General features: G+C 45.1%; 1 protein-coding gene across 7 annotated transcripts in view; it reads right to left on the bottom strand.

Moving 5' to 3' along the window:
- LOC134346774 (dedicator of cytokinesis protein 9-like) overlaps nt 1-21,415 on the bottom strand; it is a 365,134-nt gene that overhangs the window by 23,674 nt on the left and 320,045 nt on the right. For all 7 annotated transcript variants that reach the window (XM_063048402.1, XM_063048406.1, XM_063048404.1 and 4 more), the window contains 3 exons: nt 18,744-18,959; nt 16,869-16,926; nt 7,644-7,750 (listed from right to left, as the gene is read on the bottom strand). In XM_063048402.1, the coding sequence (XP_062904472.1) occupies nt 7,644-7,750; nt 16,869-16,926; nt 18,744-18,959 (381 nt within the window). The remainder of the gene's footprint in view (nt 1-7,643; nt 7,751-16,868; nt 16,927-18,743; nt 18,960-21,415) is intronic.

The raw sequence follows: 21,415 nt of genomic DNA, 5'->3' as shown, positions 1-21,415 counted from the left end.
ACTGGGTATATTTAAAGTCAAGGTTGATACGTTAATGACTAGTCTGACATCATAGGTTACGTGGAAAAAGGCAGGGCAATGGGGTTAAGAGGGAAAATAAATCAGCCATAATCGAATAGCTGAGCAGACTCGATGGGCCAAATGGTCTAATTCTGCTTTTATGTTTTATGCAGAAAACTATCTAACAGTGTCTTAAAGATATCTAATGAGGTGGCCTCCAGTGCTTCCCTGGACAGAGAGTAGCACAGACCCACTACTTTCTGGGAAAGGCAGTTCTTCCTCATCTCGCCGTAAATCTGCTCTACTCAAGCCTGAGGTTATGTCCCCTAGTTCGAGGCTCACCCATCAGTGCAAACAATTTTCCTGCCTCTGCCTGCACTATCCAGTACTGTGTTCAGTTTTGACCACCCTGCTGAAGGAAAGCTGCTATTCGGCTGGAAGGAGTGCAGAAAAGATTTTCGAGGGTTTTCCCAGAATTTGAAGGACTGAGTTAGAGGGCAAGATTGCACAAGCTAGGACTTTATTCCTTGGAGCATAGGAGACTGAGGTGTGATGTCAGAGTATATAAAATCATGAGGGGAATTATATAGGTTGAATGCACTCCATCTTTTTCTACAGGAAAATGGAATCAAGGACTCCAGGTGTAAGTTTAAAGTGAGAAGAGAAAGGTTTAAGAGGAACACTTGAGGGGAAACTTTTTTATATGAATGTGGAATCAGCTGCCAGAAGGTGGTACAATAACAAGTTTTAAAAGACCGTTGGACAGAGACAGGAAACGTTTAGAAGGGTCAAGTGCTGGCAGATGGGACTGGCTTGGTTGGGACATTTTGGCTGGCATGGACCAATTGGGTCAAAGGGCCAGTTTCTGTGCTGAACGACTTTGTGTGGTCACTGGGTAATGTAGGAAATGTGTCAGTTAACTTCCACACAGCAGAATCCCACACTTAAAAGGTAATAATAGTCGTCAATGTTTATTCCTACAATAATGTATGGGAGATGAGCACTGCCAGGGAGAGTGGGAAGAACGCCTTGGCTCTTCCCCTCAGAGTGTGCACAGGAACGGGCTGCGCCTCATCTGAGGGAGAGCTCACTGGGAGAGCAGGCATGACTACAGGGGGCTGAATGGCCTGCCTCTAAGCCATATGACCGTAGGACTGTAAATGAAGTAGCTGATGTCATGCACAGGGAATCAAAACAGCAACAACTTGGTAGAGCAAAGAAAATCTGCAAAGTAAGGCTTTCAGTTTGATAAACATTGAACTTCAATATAATCGGGGTATAACAATTAAACAACCACCGCTATAAATAAATGTAGCACACAATCTGTTGCTTGCACATGTCATAAAAATTAGCATGATAAGCAATAAAAGTGATCACAGCGATAAAAAAATAACCAGTGCAACCAAGATTGCAAAGCTTATTTCTTGGTTTACTGTAGTCTAGAAATAATAAACAAATTTGCTGGAAGTTTACTGGCTCCTGCAAGTAGGAGACAAGCACTGAAACGTGTAGCCCAACACATCATGGGCAACACCCCCCCCCCACACCATTGGTAGTGTCTGTAGCAGGAATTGCCGTCATCAAAGATCACCACCATTGGGTCCAAGCTATCTTCTCACAGCTACCATCAGGCAGGAGATACAGAAGTTTGAATTTAACACCACCAGGTTCAGGAATAGCTACTTCCCTTCAATCATCTTGAACCAACTGGCACAACCCTAGTCATTACCTCAGTACAGCCACACCATGACCACTTTGTACGACTGTGGACTTTGTTTTGTTTTTATATAATTTGTCTTTAATTCATATTTTTCCATGGGAACGTTGGGTCTCTAATGCAATGTGCCTGTGATGCAGGCATGTACTTGTGCATATGACAATATACCTGACTTTGAATCTCAAACAAGCCACTGTTTAAGTCCAGAAAAAATCTTTCCTGCTAGTTCTTGTAAACCTCATATCTAATTCCATCCTTACTAATCCTTTTCATTCTAAGACATTTTCATTCTGTTGTAGATATGACAACAAACTCCACTTGACCTCAAAGCAAAACAATCTAGTGCCTGACCAAATTCGTTAATGAGTTATGCACTGGGAAATCAGATGGAAGAAAGGACTTGAATTTTTACCATTTTCTTCTCCTCAACTTTATTTTTCAAATTTCTCAATAAGATTCAATCCCAAAAGCTTTATTTATTGGAATTGTTGCCTGTCAAAAATGCTACTTAGATAACCACCTGGAGCTCGCTCCACACTGTGTGAAGTAGATTTGTCCCAATTTTCTCAAACCTCTCTCCTTCATCACAAAGGGTACCTTAGCTCCTGGTCCAGCCAGCAAAGATCTAAAAATTCTCTTTTTAAATGAGGGATGGTCTTATCCCTCTCTCTTTCGATCTTCCCCTGTATTTCTCCAAGTCCTCCCCACTCCTCCAATTATGGACAGTTCAGCATCTCCAGGTTGAATCTTTCCACCACCCATGGGTGTGCCTTCAGCTCCCAGGGAGGGCCACAAGCCCTAGGATTCTCTCTCTAGACCTTCCAAGTTCTCTCCCAACCATCCTGACAAGCAACACCTTTGAACACGTTGTCACACTCTGCTATGGTCTGAAGTTTTCATAGAACGCATCCTACCCGGATGCACCAAGATTTGGTATGGCAACAGAGAGCTGTGGACACAGCTCAGCACATCAGGGAAAGCAACCTACCCTCTGTGGACTCTGTCTATGCTTCCTGCTGCCTTGGTAAACCAGAACATAACCAAAGACCCCTCCAACCCCAGACAATCTCTCTTCTACTTCCTGCCATCAGGCAGAAGATACAAAAGCATGTACCAGCGTGCTCAGGGACAACTTCTATCCTACTGTTATAAGACTACTGAACGGTTCCCTAGTACGATGAGACGGGCTCACCATCTACCTCACGCCTGCACTGTAATTTCTCTGCAGCTATAACACGTTATTTTGCATTCTGTTATTGTTTTACCATCCACTACTTCAATACACTGTTGTAATAAAATGATCTATATGGTAGGCATACAAAATAAAGTTTTTCACTGCACTTTGATACATGTGACAATAAAAAACTAATTTATCTCTGTGAAAACACTTTGAGGTGTTTTGAGTTGGGTTGTATGAGTTATGGGTGTTAGAGTGGAGATACGTCTCTACCAAAGGAGGTGTAAGGCGCTCCTTCCCTCCGCTAGCCTGCAGGTCGCCTTGGGCAAGGTGAGGCACCTGCCTAGCCCCTTGATCAGGGTCGCGTGAAGCCACGGGAGCAGACGGTGGATGGTCGTAAGAACAGCTGATGCATGTCACAAGTCCTGGTACTGGGACACACTGACGCCAAGCGGACTATCTTTCAAGAGTATTGATAATGGCTGGGGGGTCACCTGTCTTGTAAAAAAAAAGGCGGCAATGGCAAACCACTTCTGCAGAAAAAGTTGCCAAGAACAATCATGGTCATGGAAAGACCGTGATTGCCCACGTCATGATGAGGCGGCACATAACGAACAAATGATACGAGTTAGGAGGCAGTTAGTAAGGTTATTGTTGATCTGTAATTCAGAGAGGGTAGAATGAAGGAGTTCAGGCCATCAGTGGACCTGATGGTTACAGGACACAAATGAGAGTTTTAACAGTGGTGGGTTGGAATGGAGGTGAAGATGTACTAGACCTCCCCACATTATGAACACGTGACTTACGTACAGTCCATCCATACGACTGAGTGTTCGGGAGATCAGGGCAAAATCAATTGTCCAGCTGCAGTGGAGCTGCAATTTTCTGCTGAGTAGGGACTCTGTTCCCAGCAACGATGCACAGAAATCTGAATAGCCAAGTTAAATGCTGCGCTTTAGCCATACATTGCTTTTGGTTGGTATATGCTTTTATTTAATTATATAGCTGGCAGTCGCATTTCTGACCTACCAATTCTTTGGGTTAGGAACGGAACGATGTCATAACCTGGGTAGGATGTGTGTCGTGCTTCCAGAGGTGGAAATGGCAGCGCTAGTAATGGTGCGGATACTGAGCTATCGCTGGGTTAAACGGGAGTACAGCTCTGATTGCTTCTTGTGATTCCCATCCCTACAGTGCTGCCTTCTTGTGCCTCCAATTAAAGGTGACATGGTGAGAAAAAAATTACTTCAAAACTTTTATCAAATGAATAGAAACAAATATAGCGGAAGCAGGGTGAATTGAAGCACTGTTAGCTTTGGCTTATCATAGTCTCAATAAGGATCTCGATAGGGATACACCCTTAAGAGTTATACAGAGTAATGTTCACGAGAGTGTACGTTTCCCGAGGTAGAAGCACCTGACTTCTATTAAACACCACATTTCTATTAACTGTCTCTTAATGCTGTTCCCCACCCAGAGTCTCTTTGGTTGGGGAATAGCCGTGAGAGGTACAGATGCAAGTTAGGAATTTATTTTTGTGGGGTGATCCCACACTCAAACCTGATCCTGCCCGGTGGGAATGGCTTAATTCACAATCCTGTGCCATGGAGTTTCTGAATAATCAGATTCCTTGGAACTTCCAAAGCTGACTCAGGCCAATCAAAACACATCTAGAGTGACAATTATCAGTAATTCAAAGAGACACTGCAAAGCAATTATAAATGTAGACGATGATCTGGTTGATAATTAACATTTGCTGCCCTGACTTAGTGATAAAAGGTTAATAGTCCATCAATGACAACATGTGTTTCTGAAATAGCTGATAATTAAATTTGCAACATCAGTGCATTCTTATCAGCCTGAAGTTTGCTTACAATGTAATCTTTGCAGTTACTGATAATGCAGCAGGCTGCAGATGAAAGGAGAGTGCTGCTATCAGCTTCGACTCTGCCAGGACTGAGGTGATGCTGTACTGTTGAAGATGCTAACACTGCAGGTGTGTACTGTGTAGTGCAGATGTGCAGCTGACATTCAGTTTTGGAGGGCCTCAGAAGATCCTGGAGCATCCGGTCAAAAAGCAAATTTCCCTCTTACTCACCATCTCCAAACCAAAGTCATTATCACGTTACTGCTTCAATTTAACAACCTACCCCCACACCGATATCTGTCTGTCACCTCCAGTACAGTCGGCCCTCCTTATCCGCGAGTTCCGCATGCGCGAATTCAACCAACCGCGAATCGGGAAAACCCGGAAGTTCTCTCTCCAGCACTCGTTCGAGCATTATTCGCCTTGCGTCTCGTTCGTTCGCTACTTTGTTTCTGTGAAAAATGGCTCCTAAAAAGCAATTACGTGGTCAAAGCAATTTCTCAAAGGCTAAGAGGGAGTGTAAAGTGCTCTCTCTCGCCGAGAAATTAGAAATATTAGATCTTCTGAAAAGTGGGATGTCGCATTCCGAAGTGGGCCGTAAGGTCGGTAAGAACGAATCGAGCATTCGTACAATAAAGCAGAAAGAAGCTGAAATTCGTGGAAGTGTTAGTGCTAGGGATGGCTGGCTGGCTATGTAAAGCGCTACGGCCTCAAGAACTTAAAGATCACAGGAGAATCGGCATTGGCTGATGCTGAGGTGGTATCAGCGTACCCAAAAGAGCTACGATGGTTACATAGCATTTCCATTGTATTAGGTATTATAAGTCAACGGAACAGAAACACTGAGGGCGGCGGGTCCTGTGCCACCCTGGGTCCTAAAGTCCACCTGCACTGAACCGGGTTAAATAAGGGACTTGAGCATCCGCGTTTTTTGGTATCCATGGGGGGTCTCGGAACCAATCCCTCGCGGATAAGGAGGGCTGACTGTACGATTACAACTGGACCATGTCAGGCTTGAAGAATAACCCCTTGTCTCTTACTGGGCATTCATTAAGGACTCCCATCACTCAGTACATCCTCTCTTCTTACTGCTGCCGCTCTGAAGACACACACAACGTTTTAGGAATAGTTTCTTCCACTCCACTATCAGTTTTCTGAACAGACAATGAACCAACCACACGAACGTTACCTCAATATTTTTGCTCTGTTTTACTTAATTGTCTGTAAGGAAAGGTACGTCACATCCAGAGTTTCTCCGGTCAGCCGACGATTTCCCTCCACGCCTCTCTGACATAGTGGGGAACCGCGTACGAGTCAAGTTTCAGCAGTGGTTTGTCATTGCCTTCTGCCGGGTGCGTTTCCAAAGAGATCACCAGCTCGTAACCCAGCATAGATGGAAAGCGTGCAGGGGAGTCGGCTGGATTCGAACTCAGGACCTTTCATCCCGAAGTCCGGCACTGATGCTACTACACCACCAGCCAGGTCATTGTATGTACAATATTAAAATATATTCATTTTAAAATTAAAATATTATATTTCTTCTTGTAATTTATAGCATTTCTTACATATTGCACTGTGCTATGGTGGGGTGGAGATACGTCTCCACCAAGAGAGGTGTAAGGCACTCCTTCCCTCCACTAGCCTGCAGGTCACCCTTGAGCAAGGCGTAGCACCTGCTTAGCCCCTCGATCGGGGTCACGTGAAGCTTTGGGAGCAGGTGGTGGATGGTCGTACAAGCAGCTGGTGCATATCACAAGTCCTCATTATGCAACTACTGACAACAGGCTGACAATCTCTGAGGAGTATTGATGAGCATTGATAATGGCTTGTGGGGGTGGGGGAATCGTCACCCATCTTGTAAAGACACTGGCCCAGAAGAAGGCAATGGCAAACCACTTCCATAGAAAAATTTGCCAAGAACATCCATGGTCAAAGACCACGATGGCCAATGCCTTAAGTCACAGCACAGAATGATGCTGTTGATGACGAGTGTACTGCTGCCACAAAACAACAAACTTCACAACATTTGTCAGCGATATTAAACCTGAGTCTCATCCTGCAGTTTTCAGGATTCGTCACTGACTTCTCCAACTCTTTGCACCGGTCTCTCCCAGAATTAGCTCTACTCTTCAGGTCAGCTCAGTTTTTCTGAATCGTACTGTCTCCTGGGTGTGCCCCACAGCCTCACTATTTGGAACACATTATGCAAAGAAGCTCATGTGCTGCTAACATCCTATCCCTTGTCCCACACACCCTTGCCTGCTGTAGCTGCACTTGTAATTCTCCCCCTTCCCACATCTGACAAAGCTCCTTGGACCTGAAACGTTAACAGCTTCTCCTTCTATAGCTGCTGCATGACCCATTGACCATAGTCTGTTTGTCCAGCACCGGCAGTTCTTTTCTATTGTCTGTAATTATCAAACTGCGGTCTGTGGGATGCTGCTGTCCCCTGCAGGGCTGCTGGCTTTCCCACTTTATAACAATGGCCACATCTCAAAATATCCTTCACTGGCCATAGAGCACTTCGGGACATGGAGGTTATGAAGGACATGATGGAAGTACAGAATTTTTCCCTCACAGGACCACTACCCTGAAACACAAATTCATCACTAGGAAGGCAGAAGCTCGAAGACATCTTCACAAAAAACTCTTGGCACATTTTGTCATAGTGTTATGCAGCTCAAAATACAATAACACATCCAACTGCTATATTGACCCACCAAAGTGGACAGTCCATCAATGTCAGTGATTCAGCGCACGCACACACACACACAGAATACTGATCAGAACTCAGTTCCTTGACAGAGCAGAGACATTGCACAAGAACTGTGGTACAGGATGAAGGTGCTGGCAGTGAGAATGTCCAGATCAAATCATCTCACCTCATTATAGTGGACATCTTGCATTCCTACATCTTCCATCATTGCTGCTTCCTCATCGATGTTGGGCGTGATCACCTTAAACGCTGAACAACCTTGCTTGAATATACCTGGGGGGAAAAAGCGGCAAAAGTGACATGAGTGTGCGTCTTCCCCAATGACTGGCCTGCACGTTGTTTGCAACAACCATCTCATCCGCAGAGCGCTTCGAACACAGCGAGGCACCTCAAAGCACGGCAGAGGAGTCGTGCCAAAGAGGAGTTGGACTGCTGCTTCACCAAGAGCTCTGTAGGTCAGTAGGTACAGAGGTGAGATGACAGTGAGGGTCGCACATGACCAGCTGGGTTTCGGATTACTCAGCACCTGGAAGGTTGATTATCAGTCTCAATGTGTCATCTGCCCCAATAGCTGACCATCCCCTTTTCATGCCTAGTGTGTACAGGCAAATTTCCTGTGCTTTGGGTGTTAGTAGGCCTTTTCTCAATGGGTTCTCTTGGGTTTCTTGTTTTGTAGCTGCCTGTAAGGAGGCAAATCTCAAGGTTGTACAATTTATACATAGCTTGATAATAAATGTACTTTAAACTTTGAAGTCGCTCTCTGCCCATGCCAGAAGACAGCAGTATCCATCACTGAAGACTTCCACTATCCAGTAAGACTTACTTTACTCTATTACCATCAGGGAGGGGGTACAACAACGTGAAGATCCACACTCAACATTTAAAGAACAGCTTCTTCTCCTCTGAGATTACATGTCTGAACGGTTTACAAACCAATGAACATTACCTCATTATTCTGCTTTTGCATTATTTAATTATTTTGTAATTTACCAAGCCAAGTTCCCCACCCAAGCTCCCCTCACCTGGTCTCAAAATCTTTATGTTTTGCACTGCACAATTGCTAAAAAAAAACAATAGATTTCACTTCAGATTGCGGCCCCTGCCATTGATCTCGCTTGCTGCGTTCACCAGCAACTTTTATGTGTGTTGCAATAAATTTCATAGGTCAGTGATAATAAACCTGATTCGATGGGAATAACTTTTACACTCTGCCCACTCTCTCGGGCAGGGGTTCCCAACCTTTTTTATGCCATGGGCCAATTCCATTAAGCGAAGGGTCTGTGGACCCCAAGTTGGGAACCCCTGCTCCAGGGAAACAGGATTTTCCTGCTTTTCTCTGCGAATCTTAAAATTATGGTCCTTAGTTCTAATTCACTAACAAAAGGAAGTTGGTTCTCTACATCACTTCTCTTGGTCCCCTTCACTGTGTGAAGGTCCGTCATGAGGGATCACCCTTTATCTTCCGCTTTCCAGAAGAAAACAATCTCAGCAAATGCTGCAATCCCTGACAGATTCCCAACCCCGGGATTGAGTGATAATTCATTTTCACATCAATTTATGTGACTATGGAATGGAGAACGAACAAATGCACTGGAGTAAGAGCAAGCCAACACAAACAAAAACCAGGAGGTAATCTCTTCTTCCCAAAAAAGTATGTTGAGGTCAAACTCAGGTTGGAAAACCAACAGCTAATATTCCATCTGAGTACTTTCCAACCTGATGGTATGAATATCGGTTTCTCTAACATCTGGAATTTTCTACACCCCTTCCTTCCACCCTTCTCTTTTTCCATTCATAATTCTGACTGCTTCCTCACACCTTTACCTCATTTACCCATCTCCTCCCTCTGGTTCCCCCTTCTTCCCTATTACTATCATCCACTGTCCTCTCCAATAAAATTCTTCCTTATTCAGCCCTTTCCCTTTTCTACCTATCAACTCCCAGCTTCTGACTTCATTCCCCCTTTCCCCACTCAAGCTCCCCTCACCTGGTCTCACCAATCACCTGCCAGCTTGTACTCCTATCCCTCGTCCCACCACCTTAATCTGGCTTCCGCCCCCTTCCCATCTGAGCTGCTGATTCCCTCCAGCATTTTGTTTGTGTTGCTCTTTTACCTAAACTATTGTTTTCAAATGGTTAAAGAAAAAGAAATAAATATGAAAGAGGAGAATTAGTTTTTGGGAGAAGTTTAAGGTGCACCTTAAAGTAGGAAAGTGACATGGAGAGTCTTTAGGTGGGAATCTCAGAACCTGGAGCCCTGGCAGCTGAAGGCCGGCTGGTGGGGAAAATGCTCAATTTGGGAATTATTAAGAGGCCAGAACTGGGAAAGACAGAGATCCAGAAAGGTTGTGGTGCTGGAGGGAATTACTAACACTGGGAGGAGGGAGGCCAGTGAGGAATTTTACACCAATGATACCACTGCACAAGAAGTTGGAAGAAATAGGGAGGGACAGAGGCTGAATGGGTTTCAATAACAGCAAAACTAGGGGATTCAACTATGATTTGCAGATTTAGCAAGAATTTCCAGAAATGATTTTTCTTTAATAGTATTTTCTCACAGCATGAAAAGGAAACCACTTGGCCCATCAAGAATATGCTGGCTTCAGCTCAGTACTATCCCCATTTATTTTCCTACTATACACTCTCCCTCATCGACTCCCCCCCACATTGTCCTACTGCCCTACCTACACCAAAGGGTAATTTACAAGAGTCAATCAATTTACCTGCATGTTGCTGTGACATGGGAGGATTTGTAGACACTCAAGGGAAAATACTCAAAACTCCCAAGATCAGAAATGAACCCAGGTCACTGCGGCTGAAGTAGCAAAATTTGCAATGTCTTAAAAAAGCAGGAAACGACACAAAGCAGGAAACGACACAAAACAGGAATCCCTTAGGCCTATTCTGTAAACTGATCAGAGCAAAGGTGATTTGCACCTCAGTTGCATTTACCCATATTTACTTCCCAGTTGTACAATGCAATGAAAGCTATCACCTTTGAACTTGGAAACAGCAACTGGAAATCCACATCATTTGGAGGCAGCAGGGGAGAAAAAGTTTGCCGAGTTGACCAAGGTAATAAAAAGTTATGTTTCTGTCCCATTGGTAAATAGGACAATGATCACAGAGGGAAAAAAAATCAATACAACTGTCAGGACGAGAATGTCGGAGAAATAGACTCATGACCTCTAGTGGCTGCTGTGGTTCTTTGGTGAGCATTTAAAAAGCAACACATTATTGGCTGGCCTGCTGAGTCCCTCCAGCATTTTGTGTGTGCTCTCCCCTGTTAATGGCACTATTACTTGGTGGCTAGAACTTAATTTTTTTTTTAAACCAAAACATTGCAGCTGTATTATATTTTCCAATATGAGGAAAGTTTCACACATAGTACGTTTCTGTAACAACAGCAGGACCATTGGAGATGAGTATTTTCATTTTCAGTGTTACTAGAGAGATGGGAGCCTTCTCTCTGACCTCCTATATAATCCAACAACAACCAGATTTGATGAAGCAGATGGAAACAAGATTATAGTTATCTAATCTAAGTGATGGGACTTGGGAAATGGTAGAATTGGATAGGGTGCTCACATGCTGGATTCAAACAATAAATTAACTCCAATATCAGGAACAACTTTTGCCTTCGGTTCAGCTGCCCTCCACACAGGTATTACAGCTCTACCTGTGACAGTAGCAAACCAATTTACCATAATGAAATAATAGCACCCGAATGCTGTGATGATCAACAGTGTCTGGGCGACACTTTCTCCTTCGAGTTATAGGATGGCACAGTAGCATAGTGGCTAGCCCAATGCTTCACTGTACCAGTGACCCAGGTTCAATTCCTGGTGCTGCCTGTAAGGAGTTTGTACGTTCTCCCCGTGACCACGTGGGTTTCCTCTGGGTGCTCTGGTTTCCTCCCACGGTTCAAAGATGTACTGGTTGGTTGGTTAATTGATCATTGTAAATTATCCTGTAATCAGGCTATATTAAATTGGGGAATTAGATAGATAGATAGATATACTTTATTGATCCCGAGGGAAATTAGATTTCGTTACAGCCGCACCAACCAAGAATAGAGCATAAATATAGCAATACAAAAACCATAAACAATCAAACAGCCAAGTGCAAACTCTGCCAGATGGAAAAAAGTCCATGACCAGTCTATTGGCTCATGGTGTCTTACCCTCCACGGAAGGAGCTGCAAGTTCAATGGCCACAGGCAGGAACGACCTCCCGTGCCGCCCAGTGTTGAATCTCGGTGGACTGTGGCCGAAGTCCAACAGTAAAAAGTTCAATATTCGGTCTACAAACACGTTCCTCGATCGTAATATGACCCGGATTGCACCATCTGTTGTTAACCAGAACAGTAAGCACCCAACTCCTTTACGCTTACCGCTCTCAGTGCACTTCCGGTCAGCCCGAACGGTCTGGAAGCCATCCATGGAAAAGTTTTGATCGGGTATGTCCTCGTGCAGCCCTGTTGCAGTGAAACACATAACACTGCACTCCCGAAATGTTCTCTGACACCTGGCTAGCACCGTGAACTCGTCCATTTTAGTACCCACCGAACTCCTCTTCTCTATAAGTCTCTGTTGTCTCGACCCGGTCCTCTTTCCTCAACTTTGTGATCCCCCTCCGCATCCTCTGTGTGTTTTCCTCCAGATTTCAGCAGGGGTGTCTGCTGCTCTGCTCGCTAAACCGGCCAGCATTAGCGCAAGCAGCTGGTCTCTGGAATGAACAATGCGACGATGCTTCTGTCCCGTGTGTCGGGATGTAACTATTTCCAGCGCTAAAAACCCAAATAAGACTCTCTCTATCAGCATGTTAGAGAGGGTGCAGCTTCGATGTGTTACCGTTAAAAAAAATACAAAAAATAACGTAAGTTAAAAAGTAAGAAGAAAAAAGTAAGAATCCGATCGGAACGGCTGTAACAGGCTGCATGCACGACTGGTGCATGCGCACTAATTGCTTGGCAGTGTGACTCGAAGGGCTTATACTATACTCTATGTCAATCAATCAATCAATAAGGCTTTGGTTCAAGTTTCACTCCAGCATCTCAAGCACAGAAACTGAGGCCTGACCCTTGGGTGCACCTCTGGAGGACCACTTTTCTGAGGAGGTATTAAACCAAGGCCACTTCTACTCATTTGTTTATGTAAAGGAGACACATGACATTCTGCAGATGCTAGAAATCTTGACCAACACGCACAAAATGCTGGGGGAACTCAGCAAGTCAGGCAGCATTTGTGGCCATTTGAGGCTGAGGTCTTTCATTAGGACTGGAAAGGAAGGGGGCAGACACCAGAATAAGAAGTTTGGGGAGGAGTACAAGCCGGCAGGTGATAGGTGAGACCAGGTGAGGGGACAGGTGGGTGGGGGAAGGGAGATAGGGCGACAGGCTGGGAGGGGATAGGTGGAAGAAGAAGGAGTCTAATAGGAGAGGGCAGTGGACCATGGAATAACGGGAAGCGGGTGGAGAACCAGGTAATGGGCAGGTCACGAGGGTAAGGGAGGGGAAGAGAAAGGGTGAGAGTGCTCTTCGACAGCCTCTAGTACAATAGAGATGAACTCCTGATCTCCCAGTCTACATCGCAGTACCTCTGCACTTCATTTGTCTGTCTGCACTTTCTCCATAACCGTAACACAGCATTCTACACACACACAAAATGCTGGTGGAACGCAGCAAGCCAGACAGCATCCGTAGGAAGAAGCACAGTTGACATTATGGGCCGAGACCCTTCGTCGTTTTCCGTTCCACTACCTCAATGTATTTAATGGCTAGCGTGACACTATTACAGCTCGGGGCGGCGGAGTTTAGAGTTTGTAAGCAGTCGGTACATCCTCCCAGTTGGATGCATGGATTTCTTCCGGGCGCTCTGGTTCCCTCCCACAGACCAAAGACGTACCCATCAGTGGGTGAAATGGGCATTGTAAGTTGTTCTGTGATTCGGTTAGCCTAGCGATAAACATATGGGTTGCTGTGCGGTGCGTCACATTGGGCTAGAAGGCCTGTTCCGCGTTAAATGTCGAAATAAATTAATGTATGTAATGATCTGTCTGGATGGCAAAGCTTTCCCCTGCATTCTGGTACATGTAACAATAATAAACCAGCTACCAATGACAGCAGTAGACACATTAATCATAAAAACATATAAGGACACTTGTAGATGCTAAACTCCAGAACCACGTCCTTTCTCTCAGTTACCCAAAATACCTGATATTCTAAACTTCTTATCCTTGCTTCAAAATTCTTCCACAGCCTCTGCCTACTCTACTCACCTCTGTAATCTCCTCTAGCCCGACAATCCCAAGATCTCGACCTTCTACGTCAGTGGTCCCCAACCTCGGGGCCGCGGACCGATACATTGCTGCGAAGAATGCAGCAGTGGCTGGAATGCACCCAGCACATCTTTAAGAAAAGAGCCAAAAGAACAAGCTAATTAATTAGGTGCCGCCCGGCACGTAAATGTCGGCCCAGATCAGAGGCGATTGCCGATTGCGTGGCACCTAATTAATTAGCTTGTTTATTTTGACTTCTTTTTCTTAAAGATGTGCTGGGTGTGTCCCGGCTACCGCTGCATCCCTGCATGCTTCGCGGCCCAGTATCGGTCCGCAGCCCGGAGGTTGGGGACCACTGTTCTACATTTCTGATTAATTGATCATCCCAAAAATTTGTCACTGGAAGGCATGGCTGCCAGTGGTCAACTGCCTGGGTCCTGAGCTCTGGAATTTCCTTTCTAAATCTCTCTGTTCTTCACCTTCTAATAGTGTACACCGCATTCAGTGCTCACAATGTGGTCTCTTCAGCACTGCGAAAACTAAGACACACACTAGTTGACCACTTTGCAGAACAAGTCCCTCATTTCACAAGCTTCCAGTGTCTGACACTTAATTCCCTTTCCCACCCTTGCTCTTTTGACCCCTTATGTCGCTCTAAAAAAAACCCAAATTCAGATCTAATACCTGTCAGCAGACAACTTACAGACCTCACACACTGAATTTAACAATTTCAAACAGGTAGCCTTTCTTGTTTGCTTCAGAGCTGGCCAATTCTGACAGATTATCAACATTTCTCTCTCTCTTCCCGCAGATGCTACTCGACCTGCTGAGTCTTTCCAGTGTTGAGTGTCTGACTGTTAAAACCCTTCTCTCCGGCAAGAACTTGGAGAGGGAGTTGATGGGAGTGTGGGGAGAGTAAAATGTGATCAGTGTGGTTGGGTACTTCAATAATGGCTGGAAGGTCTGTGCCCATGACATTGGAGAGTCTGGATTCATGTGTATACCAGACTGGGTAAGGACCACCCATCTGGGATCAGTAAGGGAGATGAAGGTCCACAACAATGCAGGAGTTTCATGCTTACACTACAATTTTATTTTTTCAGTTTTGTTTTTCAGATTTGTTTTTAAATGTTTGAAATTAAACTTCCCATCTACCAGAATACGATTTGAACTCATCTCTGGATCAAAAGTCCTGAATCATAGCTGCCAGCCCTGTCAAGTAACCACTGTCCTCCTCAAACCATGAGCCTCTGTAATTCATTGATTAATGCACCGTTAGAAATTCCAACTGTTACGTATATAAAGAGGTCCGTCGGTTGAACATCAATCACTGTGAGGGGTCAGGGCGGGAGCTGATCACAAGCATTCCACATGCTTGAAACAACCTACACTGGCAAGTCAATTGTCCTTCACACCAAGCAGCAGCACAATTTCCAGAGCAAATGTCCCTTTCGGAATGGAAGAAGGCACGTATAAAATGGTTGAGAGGCCCATCTAAAGTTCAAGTTCATTATCAAAGTACGTACACCATATACAACCTTGAGATTCATCCTCTGGCAGGCACCCGCAAAACAAAGAAACCAACGGAGTCCATGAGAAAACATAGACATTACAGACCGACAAACATCCAATGTGCATTAGAGGACAAATCTTGCAAATAATTAAAAAAAAAACAAATAATATTTAGGCAGAACATGAGCTGCAGAGTCCCAGGAAGCGAGTCCACAGGCTGTGGAACCAGTTCATCTCTAAGGTGAGTGAAGCTGATCCAGGAGCCCGGTGGTGGCTGCCAGGCAACAACTGGTCCCAAATCTGCTGGCATGGGAAGAACTTGCTTCCCTTCGGGGAGTCACTATTAATTCACTTGTACTTCAGGAAGCTGGCAATGGAGAAAGGAGAGTTGAGCAGAGTCTTGTCACCCAGAGGGTCATGGGGTTCTGGACCTCACGGCATGAAGTGGTGGTGGGAGAAAATCCTTTCTCCTACAGTAATTAAGTTATACCTGGGTAAGTCCCTGACGTTCTCTAACCCATCAGACTATGTACAGAGATCAGGTGCTGGGACAGTAAGGATTACTGTCATGAATATTCTACACTGAATATCCCAACGTGACTCGTCTTTGTGTGAGGAACAATGAGATAATGACGTTTTGAAGCAGTAAATTCAACACCCTTGTTTCCATGGCTTCAGTGTTTAGTTGGATTTTCTTTTTTGTTATTGTCCAACCAGCAGGCTTGGCACAGGTTCATTTTAGGGCATGATGCATATTTTAACTGGTACTTTGGAAAGCAGGGTCATGAGTTACTGCAGCACCTCTGGGGAAAGTGATTATCCGTTACAGCAACTCAATGACTATGTCAGAAGACAGTACAGCACTGCACCATGTTTTACCAGCCTTATAACCTACTCCACAATGAACCTAACCCTTCCCTCCATTTTACTTTCATCCATGTGCTTGAGAGTCTCTTAAATTTCCTAATGTACCTGCCGAGAACACCACACATAACAGTGCGCCCCGCACACCCACCATTCTCAGTATAAAAGAACCTGGCTCTGATATCTCCCATAAACCTTCCTCCACTCACCTTGAAAGGGTGTCCTCCGACATTGGCCACCACACCCCTGGGGGAAAAAAGCACCGGCTGTCCTCTCTATCTATGCCCATTTTAATCTTACACTCCTCTACCAAGTCGTCTTGATCTAAGACATACAAAGGTGTACTTCTAAAGATCGACAGCCGAGCACAGGTAGATACCAATGCGAGTTACCAGTGGTGACTCACCTACATAGCAGGGGCAATTCACAGCGGGCAATTAACCTACCGACTTGCATCTTTGGGAGGTGGAGGTAAATGGAGTGCCCAAGAGGTTGGGGGAGGGTGGGGAGCACACTCAGGTAGAACGTGCAAACTTCACACAGACAGCAACCAAGGTAAGGATTGAACCCGCATCTCTGGTGCTGTGAGGTGGCAGCTCTGCTGGTTGTGCCATTGTTGAGTCTTGGCTACTTCCAGACTCCCATTTCTGGCTGGGCAATAAAGGCAGCGACATCCCCGTCACCAAAACCAATAAAACCACAGGGTATTTCAGGAGAATCCAGGTGTTCACCTTACCTTTCCTTCTGAGGTATTCAGCCACCAGAGCTGCGACATGGACATAGCACATGGCCGCCTGAAACAGAGAGAAAAAGAGGAACCAGCAGTCAGCAACTGAGACAAAAGCCGAAAGGAAGCCAGAAGTAAGTTGGTAGAGGCCGGAAGAGATTTTAAGTGACGCTACCTCTGTGACATTGTTTTATCCACAAAAAAAAAAGTTACCATTGAAAGTCACAGTGGAAAGAACATTCTTATTGTCTCGGAAAGGCGACATCAATCATCAGGTGACCCCGCCATCTGGGCCTTGCCCTCTTCTCGATGCTGCCAGCTGGCAGGAGGTACAACAGCCTCATGGTCCTCCTCTCAAGGTCCAACAACAGCTTCTTCCCACTTTCATCAAGTTATTGAACTGACCGGAAAAACTTACTACTGAGACTAGCAGCAATCACAGCTATTGTTTTCAGAGGTCGGTTATGGCTAGAATTAACACTCTGCCTCGGCAAGGACATGGACTCTGCAGTTCACAAACTGCTGCAACACGGCTATACTGGAAGCAATCTCACTGGCTCTCCACTCTGCTTTGGTGCATCTAGACAACAGTAAAACATAAGGTAGGCTGCTGTTTACTGATTATACCTCGGCACTCAAAGCATCATCTCCTCAATACTAATCACCATTCTTCTAAACCTGGACCTCTGTACCTCCCTCTACAACTGGATCCTCGACTTCCTCATCAGGATACCACAGATCGGCGATAAAGTCTCCTCCTGATGACAATCAACACAGGCCCGTCTCAAGGATGTATATGACCTCGTAGCTGACACTGCTGTTGGTAAAGTCTCAGATGGCAACCAGGAGGAGTACAGGAGCGAGACAGACAGGCTGGTCGAGTGGTGCCATAACAACAACCTTGCAGTCAGCTTCAGCAAGCCCAAGAAACTGATTGAGGATCCCAGGAAGGCGAAGTTGGGAGAACTCGCACCGATCATCATTGCGGAGTCAGCAGTGGAAAGGTGAATAGTTATTTTGTCCCTGGGTGTCAACACCTCAGAGGATTTACTGTGGGTCCAATGCATTGATGCAATCACAAAGGCAGCATAGTGGCAGCTTCATTTTGTTTAGAGCTTGAGCAGATTTGACATGTTACCAGTCTAATTTTTATAGATGCACAGCGGAGAGCATTTGACTGGTTGCATCACTGCCTGGTACGGAGGCTGCAATGTACAGGATGGCAAGAGACTGCAGAGGGTCTTTGACTCAGCCAGTTCCATCGCAGGCACCAGCCTCCCCACCATGAAGGACACCTTCAAGGGCGGTGGCTCAAGAAGGCAGCGTGAGGCACTAAGGACCCTCACCATCCGAGACCTGCCCTCTTCTCATTACTAACATGGGGAGGAGGCCCAGGATCCTGAAAAGACCTTTACTCAACGATCCCAAAACAGCTTCTTCCTCTCCACAATCAGATTTCTGAACGCTCCATGAACCCATTAATACTACCTCGTTATTCCTTTCTTTGTACTATTTATTTCGATATTTATAGTGATTTTGTGTCTTTGCACTGTACTGCTGCCACCAAACAACAAATTTCGCATCATATTAGACGCTGAAAGTAACCTGATTCACATTTAGGATGAGATGTTAAATTGTGGCGCCATCTGGTCTCCCAGGTGATGTAAAAGAGTCTAAGGCAAGGACAGTCACTGAGGAGAGATACAGGTCCACTGACCATCTACACTATGTTAATCCCACAATTTGCTTGTGGAAGCTTGCTGCTCGTAAATCGGCTGCCATTTCCCCTAACCTTTAACTTGTGAAGACCCCCTGACGATGCGAAAGGTGGTACGGACACGCATGTCACATTCAGAAAGGGAATGAGAGCTCTGGTTGGATTACCTCAGAGAGATCCCCGTTTTTGACGTGGATTTTTGCCATGCTGTCCAGCCAGGTTTTCCTCAACTCGGGTGTGCTGGCGTAGGACTTTGCCAGACTGTACTGAAGATCCACCAGCATTTCCGGGTCATTTTCATGCTCCTTCATCTGAGCTGTGGCCATCAGCACTGTGCGAATGCGTTTGGTTAGGTCTTTGACATCAGAAGGGAATCCTGTAGACTGAAACCATGGCAACAAATGATTAACACAAGGAGGACATTTAATCCATATAGGACCTCTGGAGAGAAAGTGATTCAGGACATTTCTCTCTCTCCCCAAACTTTCCTCATTGGTCTTTGCATTACTCCTTCCCAGGTGCCTATCCAACTCCCTTTTGAATACCACAAGTGCTTCTGTTTCCACCTCCCTCACAGGGCTCGGATCTTAAATAACTCCTGAGTAAAATAGGTTCTCCAACAACCACCACTCATTTTGATCCTGTGCTCTAGTCCTTAAAGCATCAGCCTCACTCCACTGACTCTGCTTAAACCTACACCCTACACACATCGCGTCCATCACTGTCACAAACTTCCTTTCTTCAGCCTCAGCTTCTCCAGTGGAACGTTGGAGACTGAAGTTCCTCAAACTGGAAATGTTTTTGTACACCGGCTTTGCACCTCCTCTGCGATCTGTACATCCTGCCCAAAGTGTGCCGATCGGAACAAGATGTAATAATCTAGTTATGGTTTAACTACAAAAGGTCAGCCTATTCTCGCCAGGTTTTTAGCTCATTATATGAAAACGCACCCCATCAGCAAGTACTAAACTTTCACTAAACAGTTACAAACAGTTACTAAACAGTTGCTTCCCATTTCACACTCCTTGACCAAAAGACACTAACGTAGGCCAAGATTCTCAAACCAACGCAAATGAACAAAAGTGAACAACAGCCAGTTTGGCAGAATATTTACTTCCCTGCTTCACATACAGCAAACTCTTGTTTAGCCAGTATTTGTACATACAGAATTCTCGTACGTCAAGTGAAAATTAGTAGTTTTAAAAATGAAAAAAAAAGCTCAAACTGTGAATTCTATTTTGTATCATGGAAAGTAAGTGTGAAAAGTTATTTCAGTTCATTCACTTTTATATGTAATGGCAGTACAGGTGGAAAATGATTAGCAGACATATCCTCTTTTGAAGATGTTATTAAAGACAGTGATCAACTAGATTCTGAGGATTTGACACATCATGTGATAGTATGTCATGTAAAATACAGCAAAGTTACATTAATATAATACTTTGAACTTCATAAAATACAGAAGTTAAGAGTAAGATACTTTTATTTAAAAGGGGAAGTAGATGACATATATTTCACCAACTTATTTAAAGGTTGATGCATAGAATAGTTGTCTGCCATGTGCATTAGTGTTTCTACTGAGCAATTCTCACATAGTTGACACGCTCCCATTGCCCATGCATTCCTGATTGTGGAGCATATACGGTGCATGGAATCATATTAACTCGTGAGTGAGTAATTATTTACTGAGGAAGTGTCCTTAGTGAAAACCACCACCTATTTCTGGCACTGACAACATGGACTCCAGTTGAGTTCAGCACCCTAGACTGATCCACCAATCACCTCTGGCCCCCGTCTCAACACTCCCCCTCCCCTCCTTGTACTGGCCATCTCCCCTCTCCGCTTTCAGTTCGAATGCAGGGTCTCGATCTGAAACGCTGGCAGTTCCTTTCCACCCCACAGACCCACTGAGTTCCTGCAGCAGACTGTGAGCTGCTTCCAGCTTCCACATTCTCTCGTGTCTCTGGCCTAGTTTATCTTCCCTGAGTTTAGGGGTGATGAAATGGCAGAGAAAACAGGGGATGAGGGGAAGTGCAGATGGGGGGGGGGGCGGGGGAAGGTGCTGAAAACAAAATCAACCTCCACTATCTTGGCCCAAAACATCGACTGTTTATTCACTTCCGCACAAGCTGCCTGATCTGCTGAGTTCCTCCAGCATTCTGCGTGCGTTGCTCTGGATTTCCATCACCTGCAGAACCTCTTGCGTTAATGACCCTCCGCTATTGTTCAGATTGTCTCTCACAAGGGTTTTATCCTGAGCAACAGGTGCTGTGCAGGCAACAAGAGGAGGGCAGGGTAGAACTGGGTTCCAGTCGAGGCACAGGGTCACAAGGTTAATGAACAGTGAGCTAAATAGAGGAAGATCTACAGCAGATTACAACAACGTGCATCTGCACTGTGCCTGTGACCCGAGTAAAACTTCCAAAGGGTTTCAGAGAAGTATTATTAGGCAGTGAACAACATGATACAAGGACATAATTAGTGAAATTAGTTTATTGCTGTCATGTACCCAGGTATAGTGAGAAGCAAGTCATCCAGAGAGATCATCTCATCACATCAGTGCAAGGAAAGAACAACAACAGAATGCAAAACAAAGTGACACAGTTAAGATGAAAGTGCAGTGCCAGGTAGACAGATAAAGTGCAGTGTCATGCTGAGGTATATTGAGAATTCTAGAGTCCATCTTATTGCATAAGGGGGACTGTTCAATATCTGTAGTATAAAATTACAAACAGCATAGACAGGGGAGATTAATCAGTCTTCTCCCCATGGTGGAAATGTCTAACACTAGAGGGCATAGCTTCAGGGTAAGAGATGGAAAGCTTAAACAAGCAACACA

This window comes from Mobula hypostoma, chromosome 5 (assembly GCF_963921235.1).
Source record: "Mobula hypostoma chromosome 5, sMobHyp1.1, whole genome shotgun sequence".
Classification (NCBI taxonomy): domain Eukaryota; kingdom Metazoa; phylum Chordata; class Chondrichthyes; order Myliobatiformes; family Myliobatidae; genus Mobula; species Mobula hypostoma.
Note: the sequence above shows the minus strand (reverse complement) of the source record. Positions and strands in the feature narration are given on the sequence as shown.